Source organism: Gopherus flavomarginatus, chromosome 2, assembly GCF_025201925.1.
Source record: "Gopherus flavomarginatus isolate rGopFla2 chromosome 2, rGopFla2.mat.asm, whole genome shotgun sequence".
NCBI lineage: Eukaryota > Metazoa > Chordata > Testudines > Testudinidae > Gopherus > Gopherus flavomarginatus.
In genome coordinates this window covers 279613257-279632626 of record NC_066618.1, presented here as the reverse complement: position 1 = coordinate 279632626, position 19370 = coordinate 279613257, and the positions used below count along the sequence as shown (strand labels likewise).

Genomic DNA, 19370 nt, shown 5'->3' with positions numbered 1-19370 from the left:
GTCAACCCAAAACAAACTTGTGAATTTGAAAGAAATGCCTTTGGCCATTCACAAAATGGCCAAAGGAGGAGGTGGTAGTAACCTGCTCCCCCTACTCCCACCCCTTATAATCTTTAGTCCAATGATTAGGACTTTCATCCAGGACATAGAAGACCTAGGGTTGAAATCCTGCTCTGGAACAGATCCAAAAATGGACTTTCAATTCACCAAAAATTCCCCAAAAAATTCAGATTCAGTTCAACCCAAACTGGATTTTTTTTAACTGCCACCAAACCAAAAAAATCAGTTATTTGTCTAGCTGTACTGGTAATGTTGAATACAGCTGGTCTAATACTATTTAGCTGAACAATGTATTTGATGAATGTCATCATTCAAATAAATTAACAAAAATGTGCTGTGTTATTCAACCCTTTTTTTGTTTTTAAATTATATTCCAAAAATGTTTTATTCAAATAGTTTTAATAAATTATTTACTAGTCAAACACTCTGTTTATTAAGGTAATTTATGAAAATGACTCAAATTAGCAAGATTCCAAACCAAGGATTTAAAAAACATAAGAATATGATACATGCAGGATCTTTACAGAAAAGAATAATCTCTAACAGTTTAATACCTATCTGTCACTCAGCAACAAAGTGAAATACTGACACCCACAGGACAATAGTTGTACTTAAAAAAATATCTCCACTTACAGTTCTATTTGGACTTTGGGAAATTAATTTAGGACCCAATCCTGCCCTACCCAAATCACCCAATTGGGTCCTGCTTAAATCATGAAATTTGAGCTTTCTTAAAGACTAGCAGAAAGATGAAGTTAGAGGCTATGCATTTATAACGTGTTTGCAAAGTTAAAATTACATCAGTTACATTGAAATCAATAGGTGAGATAAGGGTGATTTTTAGGTGATATTTTTCTTTTATACTGAAAAAAGAAAATTCTAAAAATCTCAATGTTTGCCACCATGAATTATCATGGAATTCTTTCCCCTTCTGTACTCTACTTAAAAAAACCCTTCTATCCTTATAGTTTACACTGACTGGAAAATTCATTTAGGGCCTGGAGCCTATGTTATCCAGATCACCCACTGATTTCAGTCTGGTAGAAGAGGACAATGCCCAGCTGGTTAAGCCTATAAAACTTTTGTTTTGAATAGATTTGAGCAAACTTCTAATATGTAGGACCTCTTGGCATTTAACAGTTCACTATGGGATTAAATGAGTAAGAGTCTGCTGGATGTACAATAGCAAATAGTTGAATGCTTGACATATGCAATACATAGAATGTGCACATTTATTTGGTGTTTTATTCTTTTACTTCATGAAGAGAGTGGTAAAGAGATTTAATGTGAGCAGACCTAGAACTAGTGTTTTTCTTCATTTCTGATTATTTTTTTTTTTGCTTGTTTCTTTGTAATTGCCATTATGCTATAAGCCAGAGTTCAGAAAAGATCAAAGAGGATTACTTTAATGAAGCAGGAATCTCATTTCTCTTCTTCCGTAACTAAGCAAAAGGTCAAAAGCTTCCCTATATTCAAGAACACAGGTCAACTTTCTAAAAGTCAAATACCAGCCTGAGCTTTCTGGAAGGGTTTGCAACTGGGTTCAAGTACCAGAGTGCTGAGATTCTATAAGGTGATAGTTACTTATTGGCCTGAAGCAGCACTCCAAAACAAGATTCACACCTGAATACTTAGTTGTGTAATAATTTCAACATTTTCTGTACTCTTCAACGCTGGCTCTGTACTTGATATCCCCCCCTTAATTTTAAGTATGAAGTGAAGTCAGTGAGAGTTAAGCATGTTTTTAAGGGCTTTGCTGAGGCCCTGAGTCACCAGGATACTAAAGTATGTGAGTAGTCTCATAGCCTAAGTTTACACCCATGCCTAAGTGCTTTGCTGATCAGAATCCTAATTTGAGAGCTCAATGATGCCTCGTTAAGTTACTGTCTTTTCTGAGGGCAAATTAATGAAGGATATGGGGCCAAAGCTGGGTCTCGGGAAGTACTTTGGCTTTTGGTGGAAGAATCATGGCTAGATGGGGAGATACAGGGTGCAATTTCTATGCTCCATGATCATCTCTCTGAAAACCAATGGAGAAGAGGGTTTAGGAGGAAAGATATTGCAATCACAGAACTTGTCTTCTGATAAATCTAAATGTCTGAAGATTTTACTACTTCAAGGGCTGAAGATACTCTCATAATATATTATGGAGATTACCATAATTGGTCAACAGTGCTTCAGTTTGTAAGTGTCACATTTTACTGCCATGTCCAGGAGAAACACACCTGAAAGGGAAAAGCATTTTGCCATGTTTTGATTTACAACACATTTTATTTGTAAACATTTGTTACATGTGCCAATAATTTAACTGAACACAAGATTCTGTACATTTCAATGTATACTATTAACAATGTCATACCAGAAAAAAAATCAACGGAATTGAGTTACAGTTGTACTTGAAAACCTTCAGAATACAAACTGTGTTAGAAACACTGAACAAGAAAGGAAAAAAAGGTTTGAGAACAATGCCAGAGAGAATTTTTGAACTGCTATGGGATAGAAACCACAATGAAATCTTGTTAGTTGGCTCTTATATCTCAAGATAAATTCAGCTAAAATACTGCTCAGGTTGACCGAACTATTCCCAAAGCACAAAACAAACCACTTTTTTCTTTAACTTAATAGACTTCTTGGAAGGTAGATGCCTACAATAAATTTAAAATATTATGAACTTGATTTTCCACAATTAATAAATCATTTAAAGAAAAAAATTATATTGTCTTTATTCTTAATAACAATATAAAAAAGATTATTTTGGTTTGAATGGAGGTCTTGCTGTTGCTTACACTGCATTTAAAACAAAATGTTGCACTTTGAATAAAGCCTCTGGATCATACCCAGTAGTACAGTTGCAGTTGAGTTTACAATAGTTTAAGGTTTTTCTTTGGTAGTCACCAATTAAGTAAAATGTCCAAGCCTGTGTGTTTATAGCTAGGTTCCTAAATCCATCTTCAAGCACCTAAATAAGAGTAGCTTGATTCTGAAAAGCTGTCAAGTACCTACAGCTCTGATTGTTAACATTCAGATTTGTAGGTATTTAGCAATTCTGCAAAATCAGGCTACTTTTATTTAGAAGCCTAACTTTAGGCATCCAAGCCAATAATAGTGGACAATTAAAAACAAATCTTAAAAAAAAACTTCCACTAATTTTGAGGTTGCAGATGACACTTTTACATGAGCTACCATAATTGTACATATCTGTATATACACAATGTACAGGTGACAGCCATTATAAAGTATGTTGCTAGCTAACCTACGAAAGCTCACTAAAGAATTTTAAATAAAGCCTACAATACTGAAAAAGTAAAGCATCACCTTCAGTATAGGTCCCTCCACTGTGTTAGACTGTGGAATAACATCTCTTCATGTAGGATATTAATTCTCGGACAGACCACTTTGGTCTGCTTTCTATGCTATTTCCCCCTTTACTAATATCCATAAAGAACAGGTAGCATACCTATTTTTTCTTTTTAATTTCCTTTGAAGGTAATAAGACAACCAATATCAATTTAAAAATATGAACAATTTGTACATTTCCAATAAAAAAGTCAACCTCTTTTACTGTAGTGTACACACTATTCAACACATGAAGTCAAGCTCTGTAATATGTGCAGAATAAGCAAGTTCAACTGCTATTGGTAAAATATAAAGGGGGAAGAGACAAACGTGAGAAGAGCATTGCACTGAACATGCTGAAGTACTTACAACTTTCAGTTTTCAGCCAGAGAGAAAGTGACACATTCACACTTAATAGGAATGTTAACCAAGTGAGAAATAAGGAAATAATCAAAGATTCCATTCTATTTCAAATCACTGTTCTATCACATTAGGGTGCTTTTTTTCCCCTCCTTTTAAAATATATATCACATCAAATATTTTCTTCTTACTCTCCTATCAAACAAATACAAAAACTGACCATTACTACATTTATCATGTACAATTTCCAGCACTGCATGTTGCACAGGTTCTTGGTCCAATAATTGCTTACACTGCAGGCAGGTGCTGACAGCATGGTTCAATTTCATTTTAAAGATAGTATATAATGAATTCCAGTAAACAAAAAGTCATCAGAAATTTGTAGACACTAATCTTCAAAATAGTTTACATACTTGTTGTTTTCCTAGTGTGCTTAACTGGATACAATGTATTTAAACTGGCAGGAAACCATCTTGCAGAGTTAGTATAAACTAAAATGAAGTAACACTGCACAAATTCCTTCCACCTCTAGGGAGGAAGCCTTCTAAACTTAGAAATGATTAATGTTGATATTTTTCATGAGTAGTTGATGGCTTAAGGAAAACTTAAAAGAATTATTTAAAGAAATACATCTGCCTAAAAATTTTTTGCACTTTTTTCTGCATTTTTCTCTATTGAGGACACTCACATAAAAACCAAAAGCTTTGTTCTTTTAGTGTTAAGTCTTCTCCAGCTGTTTATTCTGCCATTCGAATTTTTGGTTTGTGACACTTTTCTACAGTGACGTTACAAATATGAATGAACAGCTTCCGGTGAGGAATAAGTGACAGAAGCAAAGACAAGGTGGGTGAGGTAATATCTTATTGGAGCAACTTCTGTTCGTGAGACACACAAGCTTTCAAGCTTACACAGTGCTCTTCTTCAGGTCTATTGTGTGTAAGCTCAAACACTTGTGTCTTTCACCAACAGAAGTTGCTCCAATAAGAGATATTACCTCACCCACCTTGTCTCTCTAACATCCTGGGTCCAGCATGACCCCAACAACACTGCATATGAGAGAAGCAAACATCCTTAAGGCGTAAAGATCCTAGTTTCATGTAAATGCTCCAATAAAACAGTGGACAGGAGAAATACACTCTTAAATAAACAGCTTTCTAGGAACAAAGAAAACCAAATTAATCCCTGGTGCAATTCCATTGCTCATCATGAAGTTACACCAAGGATGAAATTGACCCAAACTTTTTCCAAGATTTCCTAGAGGCATCAGCACGATTTTATGTCTTCAAAACTTAAGACCTCATAGAAAGTGTCAATTCATTATTGTTATGTTGATTTACCAAACCAAACCTTCATCAGGCTGATCTACATAATCTACAGACATCAGCAACAATGCCCCATAATACCACCATTGAACACTGCTGAGCCTTTCCAGAGCCAAATCTCTTACCTATCAACAGAATTCAGTAATAAAATACAAAACTAAACAGGATTTATGTCTGAGCAACGAACATATAAAATGACCATTGTAATTTGGTGGTGGCAGCATAGAAATTTAACAATAATCAGAAAGCCTAAAAAGGGTGTGTTTAGAATTATAAAAGAAATAGCGATTATCTCAAGATACAAATATAGTGCGGATAGCTGAAGAGCTTTCTGTTACAGCAGGAAATGCAACAAGTTGTGTACAGTGTGTTTCCCTTGTACTGCAACACAACACACTTAAAAACACTACTTTAATATGGGTTATGCTGCAGCAGCAAAACACTTCTTATTGGTCGGCTGTATAAATTAACCGTAATAAACAAAGAAAAAAGGCATTAAGTGAGCAATGCATGGTGAAACCATACTATTTGATTTGTTCTTTAAGTACATTTGCAATAAGAACAGGGGATGGGGATTGTCCATTCCATTCAGATAACATGCCTTCTTTGAACATTAGATTCTTGGCAGGAAGTGGAACACCCATGTCTGCAGAAGTAGGTTGTGAAAACAAACTTGAACTGGTGTCAGAGAGCAGATCCAGTGTTGAAATACCTTCCTAAAGACAAAGGGAAAAATACAATGTTTTTAAATAGGAAGAAAGGACCAGTAAGGGTGGTTCAGTACTAACTGGAGTTCTATTGACTCATTTAAGCCACACATCTGCATTCCGGAGGGTCTATGAATGCTACTTTCAGCCACTGAAGTTTTGAATTTTTATATAGGTAAGTGCATGCGCCACTGAATGTGTCAGGAGTTACTTGACTCTTCTGCTATACCTACATACAAACTCTCTTGGGTCCAACAAGGCTTCTGGAAAAATCCGAAGTGGAATTAAAAAAACCTCAGTCAAAATTCCATTTACTAGTCAGTAACTAGCCACTGAAAACACAGCTGAAGCTGGTGTTTGCCCTAGTGTCAGAGTCTAATAATCTTTACAAAATTGTGCTCCCTTCCCAACTTGCATGAAACCTACCTTCAGGCCCTTGTGAGCCATCTGACCTGCAAGAAAACATAAGAAAGTCCAAGGAACTATACTTCTTGGGATTTCTGTATGTTGTTCCTCTGCAAGGCAAACCATTTATATTAGTCTCCTACTCTTATTCTTGGGCTTTCTTTTTTTCCAGACTGCCATCTACATTGGGAACACCCTCAAAAGAGGGATCATCACCCCCTCTCAAACACCTCTAAACCATTTCCACAAAACCCATTAGTAATGTTGCTCCATTTCATTAAAATCACCACGTCTCATCAATCAAACGTCATTCTGAGACAGAACCCTCCTCTGTCAGTTTTGTGCCTTTTTACTTGATTTGTATTGGCTATTTAAGACTATACACTCATCAGAGCAGGAACCACGTCATCCTTGATATCTTGTACAAGAAACACACTGTTGGCACTTAAACAATAATGCATGTGTAGATATATTTCTCTCTCTTATTCTGGTTAGCGTGAAGAGGTGGGGAGGGCGGTGTTTGTATTCACTTCCACTTTTTCATTCCTGGAATCCTTACCCAAAAGTATTTCATCACCAAACTCTCTAGCACACCCCCACACCTCTCTCCTTATGTATTATACCTTTATATGGATTTCACATGCAATGTATTTTATAAATACAGAATCACTTGTACTTTACATGCCAGATATGTGGATCATTCCACCAATTTCTGATTACACCACTAGATAATCTCCATCATTTAGTACTCCCTTCTAGTTCTTGCTAGTTTCCAGTGCTCCTTGCATTTGGATACAAAATTTTGAATGTTAAGATCCTTCATGTTTGGTTTTCCAATTTTATCTTCTGCAATGCTATGTATGTTGGAATTACATCACAGGACATTTGAATTAAGCAAAAAGCTTCTTCTCTTCCTTTTTTAATGAGTTTAAAGCAGGGCTTGTGTAGTTCAATACCTCCGCAGTCTAATAAACATTTATCTAATCCAAACAGGCCTTCTTCACAAAAGGAATTTGAGTGCTCTGAAAATCAAACTCTCCTTTGTCCATCCGCACATTAAGTCAGTTCACCAGTATCAATCTTCTCATGTGTGCTACAAGTTCCCAAAGGACCTCAAAGACCACTTGCATTGCTGCCATCTGTGTCTGAACTGAGGCTAATTTAATGCACTTGCCCACAGGCAGATATCTGTACATGCCGCATTCAGTGCAATAAACTGGATAGCCTCCGCTCTGCTGCTGAATTTCTGCCTGCATTATATTTACTCTTGCACGGTTGTTTTTGTTTGGTTTTTTTTTTTTTTTGGGGGGGGGGGGAAGGGGAGGAAGCAGGGAGAGGGGAGAATTGGCCTAAATTTATAGTAGGTTTGTTACATGTAGATGCCTCTTATATTCTCTCTCTAAACGTCCGTTTGCTGTTCTATTCACTAAGTCCTCTGGTCATTTAGGAGCTGGCTTTTGAAACCTCTGTTCTCCCTCTGATCATCTGGTAACTCTTGCACAAGTCATTTTCTCCCCAGATGAAACTGGAAACAGGCATGACTGCCAGGTAATTAGTCACCCTGATCACTAAAACAAAAAAACAAAACAAAAACCTCAACTTTTCCCCCGCTCTATTATCTGCGGTCGAAGAAGCTTAACCAGACCTGAATCTATTACTGGCTGCTGCAACCAGCAGGGAATTTGACACAGGTGAGTATGAAAATATGAACACGCCTCATGCAGTATTTCAGAGAATTTGTCAGTTTTCTTAAAGATAAGCTGACAAGAAGCAAGGGTAGACCAAACTCCCTTAGCAGGTTGCAAGAAACCTTCCAACATAGGTAAAACATTCTATTCCTAGAAGGACCACCAAGAACATCAAATACGGGATGTGACACCACTTCCACAGCAACTGAAGGCAAATTCAAGGTAGATTCCATATGATATATTAATTCATAGAATAGTAAAGCATCCTCAGAAGGAGAAAACACAGAAGCAACACCCACATGCTCACAGGTTGAAAAATCAGTTCAAATTCTTTACTCACCTAATCATGCTCAAAAAGAGGAAGTAACTCCTCATTCTCTTACTCAGAAAGTGTCAGGCACCACCCTGTGAGCTGCAGACAGAACCGGTGGAATCAGATCCAAAGATTCCCCAGAAGACAGATCCTTTCACCTGAATATCACTACTAGTTGGAATATCACTACTTCATCCATACAGAGGATGACTCAAGAACTCTTGCAGCACAGCCCAATAAGTCCTGTCAGTGTTTCCAATAATTGGGACCTGGGAACATATACATAGGATGAGGCAGCAGAAACTGTCCAAGAGGTTGAGGAAATCCATACTTAGGTGGCATGAATATGGACAATTCAGATCTTTTAACTCTCCCTCTATCCTCTTCTAACCATGGATTCAACCTCTATTCCACCACTGATCTCACCAGAGATGGCAACGGCACTGGAGGATGCCTAAAAGCTGAGAAGGATCTCTTTGGCAATCCTCAAGGAGTCTTAGGAGAGAGAGGCAAAGATGGCTGTGTGAAAACACTCACAATATCTTCCATTTTACAGCTTTTTCAGGTGAAAGGGATTTAGCTCTCAGAACCAATGAAGGCTTCCTCCTCCTCTCTCTGAGCAATCTCTCACTCAGATCCAATGAACAGTCAGATGTCATAATGAGAACATGCCAGCACAAAAATAGTCTTCTTCCAATCAGACATTGGCACCAGAGTTAATTCAGGCAGTGGTGCAGGACTAACAGGCTTAAGGATCGTCAGATCTGGAGAGGGGCTCAACTCTGTAATCCTGAAATGTGAAGCCAAATGCAGAACGGACTTAGGTCTCAGAGACTGAACTGCAGAAGACATATCCAAATGAGATGGAACCAATAAATCTGATCCACAACATTTGGCACTGCTGACAGTGACTGACTTCTCCTTCCCTTTTTAATTTGGAACTGCGACAGTCGGAACAGACAGCTTAATTATAGGGTCCTTAGCTGTCAATTGAACAGACAGGGCCTTCAACACTCCAGCAGCTTTGACAGGAGGATCTGATGAGATAGCAACAGGAGCCAGAACCAAAAGACTTGGATCCTTTAGGCACCTTATGCCTTACTAGATGAAGCAGTTGGAGATTAAACAGACCTATCAGCCTTTGGATTAGATGATCTCCCAGAGCCTGATGGTTTAGCAGCAAGTGGTTCCTTAAACAGGAACACCTGCAATCTATGATGCCTCTCCTTACATGCCCTGACTGCGAAAGTCTGGCAAATAGAAGACCCAGAAGGAGAATGGCTTTCTACGAGACACTTAGGGCAGTGGTTCTCAGCCAAGGGTCTGTGGCCTGCTGGGGGGCCATGAGTAGGTTTCAGGGGTCCATCAACTAGGGTCAGCATTAGACCTGCTGGGCCCAAGGCAGAAAGCCAAAGCCCAACTGCAGGGGGCTGATGCCCAGGGTCCTGAGCTCTGCTACCTGGGGCTGAAGCCGAAGTTTAAGCATCATAGCTTCGCGGGGGCCGCTGTGACATGGGACCCCAGGCAATTGCCCTGCTTGCTACCCCCTAATGCCAGCTCTGTTTTTTATATACAGAGAACCAGTTGTCATGGCACAGTGGGCTGTGGAGCAGGAGCAGTGGAAGCGCCCTGAAAATGGGGGGGCCACAGCACCAGAACCGTCGCCCCACCCCTCCCCACCCAACCTCTCTTCCCCCAAAGCCCCGCTCTCACAGTTCCTCTTCCCTGCCCAAGACCTCATCCCTCGTTCGCTCCTCTTCATCCCCTCCCGCATCCCTCACCCTTACAGCCAGTAAAATGTGGGGGAGTCATGACCCCCACCCCCGTTCCAGCGCCCCTACTGTGAAGTTTTTATAGCACATGGGGGATGGAGGGGCGCTCAGAAAGAAAAAGGTTCAGAATCCCTGACTTAGGGTATGTTTATATAGCCTGCAGCAGCAAGTGTCCCAGCCCACGCTGATAGACTTGGACCAGCAGGGCTTGTGCTAGCACTCTAAAAATAGCTGTATAGACAGTGCTTTTTACAAATCACGAACACTAACTGTATAAGCTACCACCAACAATTATCTAAGGCACCAGAATAGGAGGGGAAAACCTGATCCAAAGGGCTGGAGCAGTTCATTTCTATCTGGCATAAGTAGCTGGAAGGAACTCAGGCAGTAGTGTGCCCACCCCCCCCTTATTTCGCCCCACCCTCTGAATGTTCAAAGATGCTGAGGGGAGGGGTAGGAGGAGGCACAGATGTGCTTTAATGGGCACTGTTTGGAGAAGATTCTACCATTGGCTAACCTAGTGAGGAGGGCTTTAAACTAGGTTCACCGGGGGAAGGAGACCAAAGCCCTGAGGTAAGTGGGGAAATGGGATACCTGGAGGAAGAACGAGCAGAAGAGTGCAAGAGGGGAGGACTCCTATCTCAGACCAAGAAAGCAGGACAATCAGCGAGGTATCTTAAGTGCCTATACACAAATGCAAGAAGCATGGGAAACAAGCAGGGAGAACTGGAAGTCCTGGCACAGTCAAGGAACTATGATGTGACTGGAATAACAGAGACTTGGTGGGATAACTCACATGACTGGAGTACTGTCATGGATGGATATAAACTGTTCAGGAAGGACAGGCAAGGCAGGAAAGGTGGGGGAGTTGCATTATATGTAAGAGAGCAGTACGACTGCTCAGAACTCCGGTATGAAACTGCAGAAAAATCTGAGAGTCTCTGGATTAAGTTTAGAAGTGTGAGCAACAAGGGTGATGTCGTGGTGGGAGTGTGCTATAGACCGCCAGACCAGGGGGATGAAGTGGACGAGGCTTTCTTCCGGCACCAAGCAGCAGTTACTAGATCGCAGGCTCTGGTTCTCATAGGAGACTTTAATCACCCTGATATCTACTGGGAGAGCAATACAGCAGTGCACAAACAATCCAGGAAGTTTTTGGAAAATTTAGGGGACAATTTCCTGGTCCAAGTGTTGGAGGACCCAACTAGGGGCAGAGCTCTTCTTGACCTGCTGCTCACAAACAGGGAAGAGTTAGTAGGGGAAGCAAAAGTGGATGGGAACCTGGGAGGCACTGATGATGAGATGGTCGAGTTCAGGATCCTGACACAAGGAAGAAAGGAGAGCAGCAGAATACAAACCCTGGACTTCAGAAAAGCAGACTTTGACTCCCTCGGGAGCTGATGAGCAGGTTTCCCTGGGAAAATAACATGAGGGGGAAAGGAGTCCAGGAGAGCTGGCTGTATTTTAAAGAATCCTTATTGAGGTTGCAGGAAAAGAAATCCCGATGTGTAGAAAGAATAGTAAATATGGCAGGTGACCAGCTTGCCTTAACAGTGGAATCCTTGCTGATCTTAAATGCAAAAAAGAAGCTTACAAGAAGTGGAAGACTGGACAAATGACCAGGGAGGAGTATAAAAATATTGCTCAGGCATGCAGGAGTGAAATCAGGAAGGCCAAATCACAGTTGAAGTTGCAGCAAGCAAGAGATGTTAAGAGTAACAAGAAGGGTTTCTTCAGGTATGTTAGCAATAAGAAGGTGGTCAAGGAAAATGTGGGCCCCTTACTGAATGAGGGAGGCAACCTAGTGAAAGAGGATGTCGAAAAGATAATGTACTCAACAATTTTTTTGCCTCTGTCTTCACAAAGAAGGTCAGCTCCCAGACTGCTGCACTGGGCAGCACAGTATGGGGAGAAGGTGACCAGCCCTCTGTGGAGAAAGAAGTAGTTTGGGATTATTTAGAAAAAATGGATGAGTACAAGTCCATGGGGCCAGATGAGCTGCATCAGAGGGTGCTGAAGGAGTTGGCAGATGTGATTGCAGAGCCATTGGCCATTATCTTTGAAAACTCATGGAGATCGGGGAGGTCCCGGATGACTGGAAAAAGGCTACTGTAGTGCCCATCTTTAAAAAAGGGAAGAAAGGATCCGGGGAACTACAGGCCAGTCAGCCTCACCTCAGTCCCTGGAAAAACCATGGAGCAGGTCCTCAAGGAATCAATTGAGAAGCACTTAGAGGAGAGGAAAGTCATTAGGAACAGTCAGCATGGATTCACCAAGGGCAAGTCATGTCTGACTAACCTAATTGCCTTCTATGAGGAGATAATTGGCTCTGTGGATAAGGGGAAAGCAGTGTATGTGTTATTCCTTGACTTTAGCAAAGCTTTTGATACAGTCTCCCACAGTATTCTTGCCAGCAAGTTAAATAAGTATGGACTGGATGATTGGACTATAAGATGGACAGAAAGTTGGCTAGATCGTCGGGCTCAACAGGTAGTGATCAATGGCTCCATCTCTAGCTGGCAGCCGGTATCAAGTGGAGTGCCCCAAGGGTTGATCCTGGGGCCAGTTTTGTTCAATATCTTCATTAATGATCTGGAGGATGGCATGGACTGCACTCTCTGCAAGTTTGCAGATGACACTAAACTTGGAGGAGTGGTAGATATGCTGGAGGGTAGAGATAGTATACAGAGGGACCTAGACAAATTAGAGGACTGGGCCAAAAGAAACCTGGTGAGGTTCAACAAGGACAAGTGCAGAGTCCTGCACTTAGGATGGAAGAATCCCATTCACTGTTACAGACTAGGGACCGAATGGCTAGGAAGCAGTTCTGCAGAAAAGGACCTAGGGGTTACAGTGGACAAGAAGCTGGATATGAGTCAACAGTCTGCCCTTGTTGCCAAGAAGGTTAACAGCATTTGGGGCTGTATAAGAAGAGGCATTGCCAGCAGATCGAGGGATGTGATCATTCCCCTCTATTCGACATTGGTGAGGACTCATCTAGAGTACTATGTCCAGTTTTGGGCCTCACAAGAAGGATGTGGAAAAATTGGAATGAATCCAGCAGAGGGCAACAAAAATGATTAGCAGGCTGGAGCACATGACTTATGAGGAGAGGTTGAGGGAACTGGGATTGTTTAGTCTGCAGAAGAGAAGAATGAGGGGGGATTTGATAGCTGCTTTCAACTACCTGAAAGGGGGCTCCAAATAAGATGGATCTAGACTGTTCTCAGTGGTAGCACATGACAGAACAAGGAGTAATGGTCTCAAGTTGCAGTGGGGGAGGTTTAGCTTGGATATTAGGAAAAACTTTTTCACTCAGAGAGTGGTGAAGCACTGGAATGGGTTACCTAGGGAGGTGGTGGAATCTCCTTCCTTAGAGGTTTTTAAGGTCAGACTTGACAAAGCCCTGGCTGGGATGTTTTAGTTGAGAACTGGTCCTGCTTTGAGCAGGGGGTTGGACTAGATGACCTCCTGAGGTCCCTTCTAACCCTGACATTCTATGATTAGGCTGCACAACTCAACACATTATCCATAAGTGGGAATATGCAGTGCCACTTCAAAAAGTGAGCGTAGTGGTTTCCTTCGTAGTTTCACACCTTGTCTAAGTTATTATTAGAAAGAGAGGACAAAATAGCATCTGGACTATGACAACCCAGAACGCTTCTTAGCAACAGCTATTGCCAAAACAGGGAGACATTGTACCACACTTATGGTGCTGTATAAAATAGTTATTAATCTCAGAAATTATAGGAAAGGGCAAAGCCATCATTAAACTGTGTCTCAGAGGCCTAGTGTCAGAGCAAACCAGGACAAAAATAAATTTTAAAACAGCAGTCCCCCAACATATAATTTGTCATTGTCTGAGAGAGACACACATACTGTATTCACAATATTAAGGGAGGTGGTTTCCTTTTTATAAGTGTCATGATCAGCTTTAATTGCCTGGGCACACATAAAAAATCTCGTTATGTTATCCTCCAAAAGACCTAATCTTATTAAGACAGATCGGCCTGTGGGAAACAAGTGGTACTGAAGCGAGGGGGCAAGGCCTCCCTCCCAAATGGACGGAGGAATGGTTACGACTGCCCCCTGGTGAGCAGAGTCGGGACACCCACACCCACCAGGCTGGAAGTAGAGGGGCGGGACAGGAACCGGAAGTATAAAAGGCAGGCCCTCCAGCTCAGCTGGAGAGGAGCTGCCAGAGAAGAAGGACATCTCTCCTCCGCTGCTGGAGTTCAGACCTGACAGCAACTGCTGTAGCACCTGAGATCTGGATGGACTGCCAGAGCTGTGGGTCACCAGAGACACCAAGGAATTGCTGGGACTTGCCTTTAACTGTTTATCCCAGCAAGACGGATGATGACCCCCACGACCCAGAAGTGTAGGAAGTAACCCAGGGGAGCCAAATATAGTTCAGTTGTGTTGCTGACAGCTGGCCAGCGTGTCGCAGCCAGATTTCCCCACTGACCTAGCAGCAGACCAGTCCACCACTGTTAGGGCCTTGGGCTGGAACACAGTTGAGTCGGGTGGGCCCACATCTCCCTACCCCTGCCACCATAACCTGGGGTGGCAGCCTCCCCATCATAGGCCAAAAGGCCAGCATTCACTGGCGGTCCGCTAGAGTCAGGACCCCCAACTGTTTGCTGCCCCATCCTGTTTGCGCTTATTGCTCTGTCATGAATATAAACCAGAGCCTGCTGACCTTGCTGCCCTGTCCTGCCTGAGGGCGTGGGCTCCTAAACTTGCTGTTTGAGGGTCTGAGCTAATAGACTTGTTACTGCTATGTCCTGAATACCAGCCAGAGCCTCCTTGCTGCCCTGCACTGCCTGAGGGCCAGGGCTTATAGACATTGATTCTCTACCCTGATTGTAGGCTAGAGCCCTTTAATTGTTTGGTGCCCTGTCCAGTCAGAGGACCGCCCCTAGACTCACTACTGCGTTACTCCGCAAAGTGACGGAGACCCCAATGCTAATTCCCCCCCAAACGGTGCCCTTCCAGCAGGCTTGGAGCGAGGGGGTATGGCCTCTCTCCCAGATGGACGGTGTGACAGCTGCAACGGCCTTACAAGTATCAACAGACATAGGAAAGCCTTGTCAACTACTATGCACATGTGTATCCTCATATATATCATAGAATTTCAACAGGTTGAATGCTTACATGGCAACTGCAGAAATGCTACGGCACTGTAGAGGAAATGCCTAGGTAAACATGCTACATCAATGTTCTTAAACAAAAAGCCTTCCAAAACATAGCAAAGAGTTTTACCCATTTTCCCTTTAACATTAACTCATCACTTCATTGTTTACATGAAGAAACACACCAGACTTCTTCAACTAATAAAACTAGAATTTAACAGCATTTTTCATCTGTCACTCAGACTTGTCTAAATTTAGGACAAGAGATTTCATTACTAAACAATGACAGTTTTAAATAAAAATATTTCTCTTAAAAGGGATATGGTCAACTTGATGTTTAGAAGATTACTATGTAGTACCTGAGGCTACACTTGCCTAGAGTCCCTTAATAATATTTAGGATGTTATAACCATGTTTCAAATCTCTCTCTCTCCTTTTGCTTTGAAATCCCTCACAAACAGGGGACATTGATTATACATGGAGCGGTGACAACATACCAAGTAAAAAACCAAACAATGGTATTTTTCCCCCCTTATTTCAATAAAATTTCAGAATATAATGAGATTTTTAATATGACAATATCCTTAATAGCTCTACCTTTAAAAAGTGAATAAGCCACAAACTTCTACACAACATTTAACAAAAAAGCCAAAAGCAAAAGACAGACCATGCAGAAGTTCCTATATTTTGATTTTTTTTTCCTTACCTGGAATGAATAAACAAAGTTAAGAACCTGTAGGGACAGCTTTCTACTGGAATGCAAGAGTTTTTGAAGGCTGTCAAAATGAAAAAAGGAAAAGCTGTAAAACATAGCACGTGTCTAAAAAAGTGCACGTGTCAATACATACTGTTACTGTAGTGGACTAAAATACCAGGCTCATGATCTTAAGAGCAGCTCTATAGGTTCTTAACACCATTTGTTAAAATAAAACATAATAATGTAATACTATCATTGTATAAGAGGTAAATTGCTAACTAAACTCCAACCCCCTACTCCCTGCTTTTAACTGCCTGGGTTTTGTTCCATTCAACAAGTGAATATCCAATTTCCTGAAGTTATTTATGTTTGTTACTATGACACAAAGGTGTGGTTGAAAGTTATACTCAATATTTATAAGGTACACAAAGCATGAATAATATATTAAACTTCATTCTTGCTTCTTATGCTAGACCGTTTTAGAAAGGCATGATATACAGTGGTTCTTAGCGTAAGTTACTTCTTAAAATGCAACACAGCAAAGGCTCCAATTAAGGTGACAAGCAACCTATGTACCTGTAAGAGCCTCACTGCAGAGGTCTAATTAGGGCCACATTTTCAAATGGCTGTAACACACAGCCTCTGAAATTGTGCCCCTAAATCAGACAAATTTTGCCAAAGAATACATGAACTATAATGAAAAGCCACCTTCAAAATGAGGAATAAAGATCAGTGGCCATCACTTAAGTCCATAAGTGCATAAGAATTGCCTTCCCAAAATGAAATGCAGTAAAGCTACTAAATTATTAGCTCTTATAGAATTTGAGTTCTGCTAGTATTTTGATGATGAGAAGAAAGCTTGTGTAAAGGCTCTCTGTGCCTACTTCCCTCTGCCCTGTCCCTCTACAAAGGACTGTATTTATCCACACATAGAGAAGCACCATTAATTTAAGACATATAATCTAATCAAAGGTGCTGCATTTCAGTGAAACAGTTGCAACTAAAATTGTCCGTCAGAGACCTCATTGAGCAAGAGATTAAACAAATTACCATCCGAAATCCAATTTCTTATAATCTCCAAACTAAAATAAAATTCCTTTCGAAAAACATCCCACTATATTAATGAATTGCAATGTGAAATTTAATCTACAATAAAGATAAATTGCAAGGCAAGATTTTAATTACTCTAATCTCCGCTCACACATCATACATTATTGTATGATGCCCACGCTGACAATAGCAGCCAAATACTAGTAGGACTTGAGCTATGATCAATGAGCTATGGGAATGTATATTACAGTAAGTATCTTGGAGCCTAAAAGTGACTCCTGCAATGTAATAACATGATATAGTACTATCGTTTCAACTTTAATTTATTGCATTTCCAAAGCACAGCTAAGTTCTGCACACAATGGCTGTGGAAAAGACACCTCACCTTTCTTTTCTACATAGTCCATGGGTAGCAATTTTTCTGCAGACTTTCTGGTTTAATTCAGAGCTAAAGAGTGGAATTCCAAAGCATAATTCCAGGGGAACCCATTCCAGTTCTGTTGTGGGTACTGCAAGATGTAAACAAGAGACTGAAAAGTTTACTGAAGAGAACAGTAAATTGAAAGTCAGTAGCTAAACTGTACCAAAAGTTTCCTAAAACTTACACAATATTTACAAGATAAAACACTTCAAACAATTCTGAGCAAAAATAAAGATTAAGAGGTCCGCATTAAAACATGTTAAAAAAAATTAATGTATTTGATACACTGATGCATAGTTAATGCAACACTGTTAATGTGTACTATTTGTTTAAAAGACAGCACTGGAGGAGATATTAGGCAATGCTTGTATTGTGTGTTTAGATACTTAAATACTAAATTTCTGACTGGACAAAAAAATCTAAGGGAGATTTTATCTTCCAGTAAATAATATAGATCATTTGTAAGATCTTACCTTCAGGGCTTTGCTTAGCTGCAGAATCCACAGATGCGTCTTCAACAACAATTTCAAATGATTCTGTGCTCCCATTTACATCAGATCCTGATGCCAATTCAAGCTCACCTAAATTTAAGATATTTAATAATACTTAGTTGAATATTAGCCTAGTTAGCTCCTGTCATAAACAGATAGTCAAGGGTTAAAAGACCAAAACTACTTCATGTCTCTTTTGCCTGTAAAGGGTTAAGTTCAGTGAGCCTGGCTGTCACCTGAGCAGAGGACCAATCAGGGGACAGGATACTTTCAAATCTTGAGGGAGAGAAGTTTGTGTGTGTGCTGTTAGTTTTTGGTTGTTGTTCACTCTGGGGGCTCAGAGGGACCAGATGTGCAACCAGGTTTCTCTCCAATCTCTCTGATACAGTCTCTTATATGTCCAGAAGAGTGAGTACTAGGTAGATAAAGCGAGTTAGGCCTATGTTTGTTTTCTTTATTTGCAAATGTGTATTTGGCTGGGAGGAGTTCAAATGTGTATTTGGCTGGGAGGAGTTCAAATGTGTATTTGGCTGGGAGGATTTTAATTTGTACTTGTATACTTAGGCTGGGAGGGTATTCCCAGTGTCTATAGCTGAAAGACCCTGTAACATATTCCATCTTAAATTTACAAAGATAATTTTTACTGTTTTTTCTTTCTTTAATTAAAAGCTTTTCTTGTTTAAGAACCTGATTGTTTTGTTTATTCTGGTGAGACCCCAGGGGACTGGGTCTGGATCCACCAGGGAACTGGTGGGGAGAAAGGAGGGAGAAAGGTTAATTTCTCTCTGTGTTAGGATTACTTTCTCTCTCAGGAAGAGTCTGGGAGAGGGAAAGAGAAGGAGGGAGGAAGATGAATTTTCCTCTCTGTTTTAAGATTCAAGGAGTTTGAATCACAGTGGTCTTCCAGGGTAACCCAGGGAGGGGAAGCCTGGGAGAGGCAACAGTGAGGGAAAGGGTTTACTTTCCATGTGTTAAGATCCAGAGGGATTGGGTCCTGGGGGTCCCCGGGCAAGATTTTGGGGGGACCAGAGTGTACCAGGCACTGGAATTCCTGGTTGGTGGCAGCACTACAAGTACTAAGCTGGTAATTGAGCTTAGAGGAATTCATGCTGGTACCCCATCTTTTGGACGCTAAGGTTCAGAGTGGGGAATTATACCATGACACCTCCTGATGTATAGGATATACACATTTTACTCATATGTGATGTACTGACAATGAACCCAAAGTACCTCGAACTATTTACCTAAGGACATTAATCCAGATGTATGGCATAAAGGAATAAAGAAAAACACAAGGCTCTTACTTGGATCTGGTTTGACATTAAAATAATTAAAGGAAAACATGCATCTGATGAAGTGGGTATTCACCCACAAAAGCTCATGCTCCAATACGTCTGTTAGTCTATAAGGTGCCGCAGGACTCTGTTGCTTTTAAAGGAAACTAGGGATCTCCATCACTTCTACTTAAATACATAATTTTGTTTTCAAAACAAAACATTAAAGAGTTGATGGTTTTAAGAGAAGATTTTGTTTTGTACTTATTTCTATATTCTACACAATAAATTTACACATCTTGCTTTTTGTTTAAAAGAGGGCACATGAATTCAAAAACA

General features: G+C 40.7%; 1 protein-coding gene across 1 annotated transcript in view; it reads right to left on the bottom strand.

The window, feature by feature from the left end:
- Positions 1–3936: 3936 nt before the first annotated feature.
- The window catches only part of FAM91A1 (family with sequence similarity 91 member A1), a 58295-nt gene continuing 42861 nt past the window's right edge, over positions 3937–19370 (bottom strand). Inside the window, exons 21-24 of the mRNA XM_050940791.1 lie at positions 17740–17847; positions 17231–17354; positions 15805–15874; positions 3937–5794 (exon numbers count right to left, since the gene is read on the bottom strand). Coding sequence (XP_050796748.1) covers positions 5603–5794; positions 15805–15874; positions 17231–17354; positions 17740–17847 — 494 coding nt within the window. The 3' untranslated portion in view covers positions 3937–5602. The remainder of the gene's footprint in view (positions 5795–15804; positions 15875–17230; positions 17355–17739; positions 17848–19370) is intronic.